Source organism: Oncorhynchus nerka, linkage group LG22 (assembly GCF_034236695.1).
Source record: "Oncorhynchus nerka isolate Pitt River linkage group LG22, Oner_Uvic_2.0, whole genome shotgun sequence".
Lineage (NCBI taxonomy): Eukaryota > Metazoa > Chordata > Actinopteri > Salmoniformes > Salmonidae > Oncorhynchus > Oncorhynchus nerka.
The window spans coordinates 73,383,273-73,395,498 of record NC_088417.1 but is presented as its reverse complement, the minus strand read 5'-3'; the positions used below and the strand labels follow the sequence as shown (position 1 = coordinate 73,395,498).

The window sequence follows — 12,226 nt, the reverse complement described above, 5'->3', positions numbered from 1 at the left end:
TACAAAGACATCATAGAATCAGGATAAATTTTATTAAGATGAAACGGTACATTTTAGTACTTTGGCTGACAGTGCACACAAATAACTGAGTCTATATGCATCCATCAAGGCGTGCGTGAGCATTCCAAATAAAGGCCTATTCTACATGATTTGCTGGCGTTGGGTTGAGTTGTCCTCGCCTAACTATGTCTTCCTGCCATGGCACACGTCCAGGGGGGAGAGGAAGTAGTCCCTAAGCTTGTTTCACTTGCAAGCCGTGTCGCCATGGAATTAGAGTGTCTCCTTGCCTCTTGGAGATGGTTGTGGCAGGCAACAACACTTCTCAACTCTCCAGGTTGGTAGTTGCCATAAGGGAGGGGCGTGTCAGCAAAAGCGGGAGGCAAGTATCTTGTGTTCAGCTCATGAGCTTCATCTGTGGAGGACAGGAAGTTGTGAGCCACACATGCCTTCACAATGTCCTTAGTCTTTTCAGGTGTACACTCATTTGGACGACCAAGAATCCTCATCCTCGCAGCCATGATACTGAATGCATTCTCTATGACTCTCCGACAACAAGAGTGGCAGTAGTTGTAGGTATGCCCAGGTTCATTGAGATGGACACCTGTGATAAATAAATAAAACAGATCTGATCCCTACACAGGCTCAAGGGGGACCTGGGAGGGCTGGTCTTCTGGAGCCGATGTAAAATCCATGAGTGCCAAAAACTTTTCTGTTGCAGCCACAATAACGTCTAGTTTCTTCGACTTCTTTGAGACTTGTGCTGTACAGTTTATAACTGTGGCAATGAATGCAACAAAATCCATATTTTTAATACACTGAGTATCTTTTGTCTGACAGCAAACATTTACTACAGGCTGTGGTGTATCCACTACCATCTCTTCACTAGCATCACATGTTTTCTCAATTATTTTAATCGCCTCCACATAGGAGATTCGATTGACCGCTCTAACTTGCCACCTCAATTTCCTTAATCCTTTCAGGGCACTCTAGGAACTCATTATCCCCACCACAATTGCAACACAGTCGTCATTCTACACACCTTTCTTCAGTATACTCTGTTCGTCTGCACACACTTGAAACATGGCCAAATCCTTTACAATTCTTACAAGTGCAGGGGTTTGGGGACGAAAGTTCTTATGGCGTATCTTACATAACCAAGCTTCACATCCGTAGGTATTGTCGTGGAAATATTTGCTCAATCCTATTTCTCAGATACCGGAACTTGTGAATTGAAATAGACTTCATTACAAAGTAACAAGCTGAGCTGGCCCATGGACAAACTGCCGGACTCATTCTCAGTCCACTCCTTTTATACAGTTTCATGCGTATACAAGTTTCATAGTCCCTCCACATTATGCTAATAACCATATCCCCTCGGCTTTACTCCACCATTGTTTCCAAATCTAAGTTATTTCCTCTGGGCGGGATCTCGCGCTAGACTAACTTCTTGCTAGTTATTTATCATCCCATCCGATTACATAGTACCTGTCTTGACAGCATTAAACTGAGAAGCTAGCTAACTAGGCTAATTGAGGCTAGCCATAATGTTACTGCGCTTCTCACCATCCTACAGTTAGCCTACAAATAACTCTGGATTATAGCCTAAATAGCAGCCTACCTGTTGACTTTTGGTTGTTGTAGCCTTTCTTTTCATTCTGTCATTTTAATTCCATCTTCTATTGATTAGATATACCCGAACTTTCTTGCTACACAAGCATAGCAGCAATGCAATCATCTCTCTCGCTCTCTCACTGGAAGCACTTGGATCAGAACGCATGCTTTTTTTGTGCATCTTTTTCCAAATCATCAATATAGAGTTGCATCATGCAGCCCTCATGTTTTCATTTCTAAGACATTCCCAGGTTTATAGGCCTATCACAACTAAATAAATAATGGATTTTATTGTGATGGCTATATAAAATGAATTACTTTTTAAAATGTAGATGTTCCAAAGGCATGCTAAACATGTTGGTTAATTAACAGTAAATTACCGTGAGACCAGCACTCATTTGCATGACAATTACCTTCTGACAATATTTCATGACCACCACAGCCCTATCCCCTCCTCAAGAAACCGAAACTCAACCCCTCTGACGTCAAAAACTACAGACCTTATCCCTTCTTTCTTTTCTTTCCAAAACACTTGAGCTGTCTCTGACCAACTCTCTCGCTATCTCTCACAGAACGATCTTCTTAACCCTAACCAGTCAAGCTTCAAGATGGGTCACGCAACCGAGATGGCTCTTCTCTGTGTAACGGAGGCTCTCTGACTCTCTCTCCTCTGTTCTCATTCTCCTAGATCTATCCACTGCCTCCGACACCATCAGATCCTCCTTTCCAAACCCCACACCCCAAAAAGAGTAATTCGTTATGCCACCGCTGGTCTCTTGGCCCTCCCCCCTACGGAAGGGCAGGTCCCGTTCATCCCAGTTCAAGCACGATATCTTAACCGCCATCGATAAGAAACAATACTGTGCAGCCGTATTCATTTTTATTTTTTTTATTGTTTTGCCCCTTTTTCTCCCCAATTTCATGGTATCCAATTGTTTAGTATCTTGTCTCATCGCTACAACTCCCGTACGGAGAGAGACGAAGGTTGAAAGTCATGCGTCCTCCGATACACAACCCAACCAAGCCGCCCTGCTTCTTAACACAGCACCATCCAATCCGGAAGCCAGCCGCACCAATGTGTCGGAGGAAACACCGTGCACCTGGCAACCTTGGTTAGCGTGCACTGCACCCGGCCCACCAGCGATGGTGCGCGATGAGACAAGGATTTCCCTACCGGCCAAACCCTCCCTAACCCGGACGACGCTGGGCCAATTGTGCGTCGCCCCACGGACCTCCCGGTCGCGGCCAGTTACGACAGAGCCTGGGCACGAACCCAGAGTCTCTGGTGGCACAGCTGGCGCTGCAGTACAGCACCCTTAACCACTGCGCCACCCGGGAGGCCTGCAGCCGTATTCATTGACCTGGCCAAGGCTTTCGACTCTGTCAATCACCACATCCTCATCGGTAGACTCGATAGCCTTGGTTTCTCAAATGATTGCCTCGCCTGCTTCACCAACTACTTGTCTGATAGAGTTCAGTGTGTCAAATCGGAGGTCCTGTTGTCCGGGCCTCTGGCAGTCTCTATGGGGGTGCCACAGGGTTCAATTCTTGGACCGGCTCTCTTCTCTGTATACATCAATGATGTCGCTCTTGCTGCTGGTGAGTCTCTGATCCACCTCTACGCAGACGACACCATTCTGTATACTTCTGGCCCTTCTTTGGACACCGTGTTAACAACCCTCTCGACGAGCTTCAATGCCATACAACTCTCCTTCCGTGGCCTTCAATTGCTCTTTGATACAAGTATAACTAAATGCATGCTCTTCAACCGATCGCTGCCTACACCTGCCCGCCCGTCCAACATCACTACTCTGGACGGTTCTGACTTAGAATATGTGGACAACTACAAATAACTATGTGTCTGGTTAGACTGTAAACTCTCCTTCCAGACTCACATCGAAAATCTCCAATCCAAAGTTAAATCTAGATTCGGCTTCCTATTTCGCAACAAAGCAGCCTTCACTCATGCTGCCAAACATACCCTTGTAAAACTGACCATCCTACCGATCCTCGACTTCGGCAATGTCATTTACAAAATAGCCTCCAATACCCTACTCAACAAATTGGAAGCAGTCTATCACAGTGCCATCCGTTTTGTCACCAAAGCCCCATATACTACTCATCACTGCGACCTGTACGCTCTCGTTGGCTGGCTCTCGCTTCATACTCGTCACCAAACCCACTGGCTCCAGGTCATCTACAAGACCCTGCTAGGTAAAGTCCCCCCTTATCTCAGCTCACTGGTCACAATAGCAGCACCCACATGTAGCACGCGCTCCAGCAGGTATATATCTATCTGGTCACCCCCAAAACCAATTCTTCCTTTGGCCGCCTCTCCTTCCAGTTCTCTGCTGCCAATGACTCGAACGAACTACAAAAATCTCTGAAACTGGAAACACTTATCTCCCTCACTAGCTTTAAGCACCAGCTGTCAGAGCAGCTCATAGATTACTGCACCTGTACATAGCCCATCTATAATTTAGCCCAAACAACTACCTCTCCCCCTACTGTATTTATTTATTTAGCTCCTTTGCACCCCATTATTTCTCTCTCTACTTTGCACATTCTTCCACTGCAAATCTACCATTCCAGTGTTTTACTTGCTATATTGTATTTACTTCGCCACCATGGCCTTTTTTTTTGCCTTTATCTCCCTTATCTCACCTCATTTGCTCACATTGTATATAGACTTATTTTTCTACTGTATTATTGACTGTATGTTTGTTTTACTCCATGTGTAACTCTGTGTTGTTGTATGTGTCGAACTGCTTTGCTTTATCTTGGCCAGGTCGCAATTGTAAATGAGAACTTGTTCTCAACTTGCCCACCTTGTTAAATAAAGGTGAAATAAAAAAAATAAAAAGCTGTTCTCTGTCCTGGCACCCCAATGTTGGAACCAGCTTCCCCCTGAACCTAGGACAGCAGAGTCCCTGCGAATACATCGGAAACCCTACCTCTTCAAAGAGTATCTTAAATAATTTGTCAGCACCCCCCCCCCCCCCAAAAGTTATAATTTGAAAAGAACTAACACTGGCTCTTGACTCTTTTCTCCTTACTAGCTCTGGCTTTGCTGATAGCTACTTTGAGGAAAAATGTACTTACTATGACTGTGTTATGTGGTTCTCCCACCTAGCTATCTTAAGATGAATGCGCTCTGGATAAGGGTGTCTGCTAAATTACTAAAATTTAAAATAATAGACATTCCCATTCAAGTTGACATTCGACAGTGTTGTGGACCGGTTGCCATCTTTCTAATAGTAATTGGAAGTTAAAGTTTTAATTCAATTTAAATGTCAAATGGTGTACTAGCTGAATTACAGGGATCTGAATGGATAGGTATTTTCTATTAATTCTATGATTGAAATAACACCCACCCTGTATTCATTAGTATGCTGTGTCTCAACCGAAGACAGTCACAACACAAACATTTTCAAATTATGTTAAATAGAATCCAAGCTACAACATTTGTGAAGATGTGAAAAATCTTAGTTTATGTGTTTGTAGATTATTGACATTAAGGCTTTAAAAAAATGACATTTTTTAAAATATAAAACTGTTTTGCAAGAAATCGTAGAATAGTTTGACAACTCTGTTTGTAAACTTTCAAACGACATCAAACTCAAACCTTCATCTTTTTCAGTGATGAAGACATGGAGGTCTCTTGGTAGGCAAAACAGGTCAACTTTGTTTTGGCATTCAGATCCAAAAGGTCACTTTCTGACCACTTCCACCATGCGCAAACATGTATGAAAGGTTTTGTTCAAATCAAAATGGGTGCAGATATGTAATGACCCTCTTCAATCTTCCACAAATATGAAACAACCCTACCTTGGTACTTTCCCAAACCTTCAGTCTTGAGGCTCTGGCTGCCGTAGCATCTCTCATCATGGAGGAACACCACCTTTGACGCCCCGGCATCATCAGCATTCTGGATAAGCTCCTGGTCACAGCACAGATAGGGACGTTTACATAGGTTCCTTTAACTTGGATAGTACATTGGGCTATGGCAAACTTATACAATACAAGATCTTCACACTACTTCTTTAAATCTAGTGGCTTTAATGGCATTTACCGTAAGTGTACAGAATGAACAGATGACTACATGATTGATTGATTGATTATCAAAGTCACCTTTAATATCTGTCCTCCATCAGGGTACCTCCGCAGGATGTCCTTCAGGTAATCAATGAAAGGGGGAACTGTTGCAGCAAATGAATTTCTAAACCATAAGAAGTGAAGAAGTTGGATAGTTTAGTCAAAGACATTACAGTATGAAGATAGGCTAAAACTGTTTCTCCAATATAAATCCCTGATCACACTTGTAGGCGATGTCATGGCAACGTTGGCTAGCTAAACTCATGCGTAGAAACACGTCTTGGGTCTAACGTTCGTCGTCTCATGCAGAACTGCGCATGTGCAGGCAATCAAAGGCATTCCTTCAATAGTGTAACGACCCTGGGTTATTAACGGTAATCGACCCTCGACCCTGCCGCACGAGCGTGCTTTTGCGGCACAGGCGATAGCGCGCCGGACTTCGGGCTCGAAGGTTCGAGACCTGCTCTCTGCTGTTTCATTACAATGATCGGACCTTGCATCCACGACAGTGTGTGTGCTTGGCCGGTGAGCGCGTTCTTGTAAGACGTAGAGTCGCAGGCTAGCGCGAGGACGCGCTCTTTGAAAGGAGAGAGTAGTGTAACGACCCTGGGTTTATAAGCGCGGAAATCGAGCATGCTTTTGCGGCACAGTTGATAGCGCGCCGGACCTCGGGCTCGATGGTCCGAGACCTGCTCCATTACAATATAAAGTTGTTTTTTGACTAAAATAAAAATGGGTCAGTTTGACACTTTCACGAGGTTGGAGTAATAACATCTTCAACTTTTAAGACATTGTCTCAAATCTAGGCTGTGCCTTTAGATATCAAGAAAATTAACAACTAAGGAAGAATTGTTCACTTCTCAAACGCTGGCCTGGTCTGTTTGGTCTGTTTCGCAAGCATTCCGGGAAGTCTTGCAATGTTGCGCCTTTGGGTTTAGAAACGGTGGTTTAGTTTTCACAGTATGGTTGGAAATGAAACCACATTATTCTCAATCTATACCGTCTATCTACTAAACGCAGGAAGAAATCATGTTTAAATTCTATACATTTGCTAAACATAAAACTGACATTTAGTTCCATTTTTATAGATTTTATAGCTTTATATAGAAACAGGACATTATCTCCAGTTAATCCCACGATGTATAGTGTTAACAAGGTAAAGCTACAGTGTGTATTGTGTTAACTAGGTCAAGCATGTATAGTGTTAGCAAGGTAAAACATCGTGCAGCTATAGGAGAACACACATACAGTTCCAAGCAACTGGTTAAAATGTTCTACTGGTTAGAATGTTCAACTGATTAAAATGATCTCCTCACCGTGTTTTCCTCTCACTCATCCTTCCACATTGGTTGGATTCTACAAGAACCAATGAATTAGTTTGAATTATTGTTATATGTCTTGATAGCAAATTTAACTGTACTAATCTGACTGCAAACAAAAATGTCCCTAGTTTAGAAATGTACTACTCAAGGATCAAGTAGGCCTAGCCTAGTCTTAATAATAACGTATAATAATAATCATGATAAGAAGACTTTTGTTGTTTTTAAGATACATAAATTGATCAATTTACCTCAATCATTTCTTCGTGATGATGGAGTGCGATGGAGTAATCTGAAGCCACCTATGTCATCAGAATAAATATTCTTAGTAGATTTATGGTTTTATGTCCTCTACTGACTCTTCAGTTGACCAACATTTCCTCCTCCGGGGAAATGAAACGCCTATTTTATCTTGGTCTGCCCTGCCAGCATAGGAATAACAAAATAGTTTCGTTTCCTGCCTTGTCATGTATGAAACAAAACTTTCATTACGGCGTGACTCATAATCATCTTCTTCCTCTACATTTTTATTCGCACGTGATTCAAAGGTGAATGAGTGATAGGTGGTGGGCTGACGCCGAAAAAAGTGAATTTGATCAATCTACGTCAAGGGAGGAGCTGATTTTGTTGTACATGACAATGAAATATTATTATGAATACTGTAAAATGAGTTGCCACCTTCAATTCTTGCGCATTTTGTCAGAAAAATATATATATATTTCAACACTGTCTGCTGAGGCAAATTTATGAACTTGCTGAACTTGGAACCAATCAGAACTCCCTTACATATCCCTAGGGATGAAGGCAGCCAATGGCTTGCTTCTAAAATGTAAACAGCCTCACATTGTGGCCATAGATATATAATCTATAGAAAGGTTTGTAACCTTTTACTCTGGCAATTTGACTGTTAAACTCATAGGGTACGCTACCAATGGATGCCAGTCCCGATTCGAATGGGAACTACCAACAATGGATTATATTTATATGGTTGGTTGCGGCTGTCGGTTTGCCTATTGCAGATTTCAAAATACAATTGCGGGGAAAACGTAGAGATTGGAAAGCAAATGCCTACTGCTGGAAACAGAATAATCAATTATTTCCTTTTTTAAATCAACAACTCCCAATTTGTAGCTAACAGCAGCACTATTTTTCAAAGCAGATCATCTTGAAATAGGCTGTTGCCACGACCAGCTCATCGGCCATAACCATGAGTAGTTTAAGGCCTCATCTTCATCAATAGGTGTGTCAGTGTGCCACTACATTTTATTTAGTAGAGGGAGAGCTTTGTATGCGTCTCTGTATGTGGAGTAAACGTGATCTAGAGCTTTTTTCACCTCTTGTTGCACAGGTCCCTTGCGAAAAAAGATTGCAGTCAGAGTGCAGTATAACTGCAGTACACTGTATTATAACTGTAGTTGGAGTGCAGTATAACTGCAGTATGCTGCAAATACTGCATCCAAAATGTGTTTTTTTTTCTGCAGTAATTTTGCAGTGTGACTGCAGTTACCATGCAGTATAACTGCAGTTCAACTACAGTACACTGCAGTTATTCTGCAATTACTGTGTTCAAAATACCACAGTCAACTGCAGTTACTGCACTTTCAAAACTGGGGTGACATGCTGGTATAAATAAGGTAAAACAGATTGCATTAAAATAAACAGCCACTAGGAACCCTGCTTCTGGATGAGCATAATTCTTTGCTTATGGCGCTACACAGCTTGTTGAGTGCGGTCTTGAGGAGAACGAAAGATGGCGGAAGCGGATGATGAAGTGGATTCTGAATACAATGGCGGTAGAATCAAGGAGAATTGGAGTATTGTCCGGAGCAAAGTAGTGTACAGTGATGAGAATGACCTTTTGTATCTAGTAGGAGTACGGTTTGTTAATGAGGAGCAGCTGAGCAGAGTACCAATCTGGAAGAAACCATTTGAGTTATCCAAACTGGTGGAGAGAGTGCTGGGTAAAGTGATGGCTGTGAGGATCACGAGAGGCAGGCTTTTTTGATTTCTTGTGCTTCTGCAGATCAGAAGGAACGTGCATTATGTCTTAACGGATTTGATCCGTTTTAAGTGTCGTGTGTGGCTCTTCGGAACAGGGCACTCATCAAAGGGGTTATATCTGGCACCTGGTGGGAAGTCGATTTTGAAGAGATTAAAAGATATTCCTGGAGTGATTGAAGCACGTCGGATGAATCGTGTGGTGAATGGTGAACAAGAGAAGAGTCTATCTGTTCTTTTGTTTCTTGATATGGAGTCTCACCCTACTCAAGTGCAGTTAAGGTATCTGTATATTAACTACATAGTCAGAGCATTTATCCCAATACCAATACAGTGTGATCATTGTAAAGCTTTTGGTAATGTAGCAAGTGTTTGCAGAAGTGAGAAGCTAGGATGTCCAAGTTGTGGAAAGGATCATATTATGTGTTATAAAGGTAATGAATATGTGACATGTTGCAATTCGGGTGGGAACCATGACTCCACGTCTTTTGAATGCCCCACAAGGGTGAAAGAGAATGATGTGGCCAAAGTCAGGGTTGTACAGAGCATTTCATATGCAGCTGTGAAAAGGGTTGAGGGTTTGAATGGTGCACCAGAAGAGTCCATGGTAGTGGATAGGCCTACAATGCAGGAGGCAGGGGTTGCCTTTCACCAGCAGGATCCTGACATTTCAAAGGTAAGAAAGTGGAATTTGTGGCATTTATAGCTATGGTAATTAGTGGCACTGCCAAGTTGTAGAGAAAGTCCAGGAATATAGAAATCATAGTGATTGCGGCTCCTGGGGCTGAAAGATTTCTCAGCGAAGGAGTTACATGCAATATTGGCACAAGCCGTACCACCCTCTCAGGTCCTAGAGCTAAAAGAAGGAAGAAGTAGGAGTTTTCTTTGTTTTGACAATGTACTATTTTTATTAGGGTGGATTAAGTTAGTTTTACTATTCCGTATGGATACATTTATTTATTTTTTAAACATTTCTTTTGGGGGGGGCTCAAATCGTCTAGTTGGTGGCGGCAGTGTAGTCTGCCATAAAACCCACAGAAGAAGAAGATGAGGCTGCCAAAGTACTGAGTAAAGGGTCTGAATACTTATGTAAATGTGATATTTCCTTTTTTAATATATATATATATACACACACACACACATATTTGGAAACCATTCTAAAAACCTGTTTTCACTTTGTCATTATGGGTGTAGATTGAGGGGAAAAATAGAATGTATTTTCTAATAAGGCTGTAACGTAACAAAATGTGGAAAAGGTCAAGGGGTCTGAAAACTTTTTGAATGCACTGTATGTCTTTCTATTATGCAAGGGAATGCTTGGAACATATTTCCAAATTAAAATCCATTGGAACTGATTTCCTGGTGTTTCTGAAAATAAAACCACCCGTGTGCCAAATTCTGCCCACCAGCTGGGGAACCCTGATGTAAAATGTATTTACATATGTAGCTGTAGAGGTATAAGTGTGTCGATGACCTATGCCACCCCAAGTTTAAACAAGAGCATGTGGAGCATTGCTTAGTAATACAGTACAATACAGGCTCTTAGATCTGGTGGGAGTCACTGTTTCACACAGGGAAGAGGCTGGGACAGAAATAACTTTATGGAATTTATTTCAGACAGTGTCATTTTTTAAATGTAGAGTCAGAGATATGACAGATGCAGACGTAGATGTGTCTTTTCTGGTCAGAGGCAACCTAACATGGGTTTGGCTAAGACAAATGAAGGGGTGGGTTAATAACAGCATTACATTGTGTTTAATTTATATGTGCCTTGACAATGTTTTTATGACATTCCCCCTGGGGTTTTATATTAATGTTGAAATGAAATAAAATATACATGACAAAGTGTGGGACTCTTAGGCCTAGATTCAATCAGTTACATTTACATTTACATTTAAGTCATTTAGCAGATGCTCTTATCCAGAGCGACTTACAAATTGGTGCGTTCACCTTAAGACATCCAGTTCAAGCATTAACCGGCGATAGCCATGAAGTGTAGGCTATATAGAAATCATTCCACTTAAATTGAAAAATCATGAAACTAAATAATGAGGATTTCAAATCAAATTGTATTTGTCACATGCACCGAATACAGCAGGTGTAGACATTACAGTGAAATGCTGAATACAGCAGGTGTAGACATTACAGTGAAATGCTGAATACAGCAGGTGTAGACATTACAGTGAAATGCTGAATACAGCAGGTGTAGACATTACAGTGAAATGCTGAATACAGCAGGTGTAGACATTACAGTGAAATGCTGAATACAGCAGGTGTAGACATTACAGTGAAATGCTGAATACAGCAGGTGTAGACATTACAGTGAAATGCTGAATACAGTGAAATTACAGTGAAATGCTGAATACAGCAGGTGTAGACATTACAGTGAAATGCTGAATACAGCAGGTGTAGACATTACAGTGAAATGCTGAATACAGCAGGTGTAGACATTACAGTGAATGTAGACATTACAGTGAAATGCTGAATGCAGGTGTAGACATTACAGTGAAATGCTGAATACAGCAGGTGTAGACATTACAGTGAAATGCTGAATACAGCAGGTGTAGACATTACAGTGAAATGCTGAATACAGCAGGTGTAGACATTACAGTGAAATGCTGAATACAGCAGGTGTAGACATTACAGTGAAATGCTGAATACAGCAGGTGTAGACATTACAGTGAAATGCTGAATATTACAGAAATGCTGAGGTGTAGACATTACAGTGAAATGCTGAATACAGCAGGTGTAGACATTACAGTGAAATGCTGAATACAGCAGGTGTAGACATTACAGTGAAATGCTGAATACAGCAGGTGTAGACATTACAGTGAAATGCTGAATACAGCAGGTGTAGACATTACAGTGAAATGCTTACTTACAAGCCCTTAACCAACAAAGCATTTAATAAAAATAAGTGTTAAGTAAAAAATTAAAATAAAGTGCAGCAGCAAAATAACAGTAGCAAGGCTATATACAGGGGGTACCAGTACAGAGTCAATGTACAGAGTCTAGCATCCTAATTGAGGTGTAGATTACAGCCTGGTTTGCTGGTTGTTTCCAGAATTACAATTTCATACTGTCACAACACCCATAAAGCAACCAGCTAGCTTGCTGAATCGCCATTTTCATAAATTAACTTTATGATTAAAAAAATATGCATAATTGTTTTTTCTCTACACTAACTAACACATTATTCTCAA

The 12,226-nt window shown here is 41.5% G+C and overlaps 1 protein-coding gene across 1 annotated transcript in view; it reads right to left on the bottom strand.

Moving 5' to 3' along the window:
* LOC115105668 (sacsin-like) overlaps window positions 1-7,430 on the bottom strand; it is a 30,273-nt gene extending 22,843 nt beyond the window's left edge. Inside the window, exons 1-4 of the mRNA XM_029627950.2 lie at window positions 7,277-7,430; window positions 7,023-7,062; window positions 5,743-5,830; window positions 5,440-5,551 (exon numbers count right to left, since the gene is read on the bottom strand). Coding sequence (XP_029483810.2) covers window positions 5,440-5,551; window positions 5,743-5,830; window positions 7,023-7,042 — 220 coding nt within the window. The 5' untranslated portion in view covers window positions 7,043-7,062; window positions 7,277-7,430. The remainder of the gene's footprint in view (window positions 1-5,439; window positions 5,552-5,742; window positions 5,831-7,022; window positions 7,063-7,276) is intronic.
* Window positions 7,431-12,226: the final 4,796 nt, after the last annotated feature.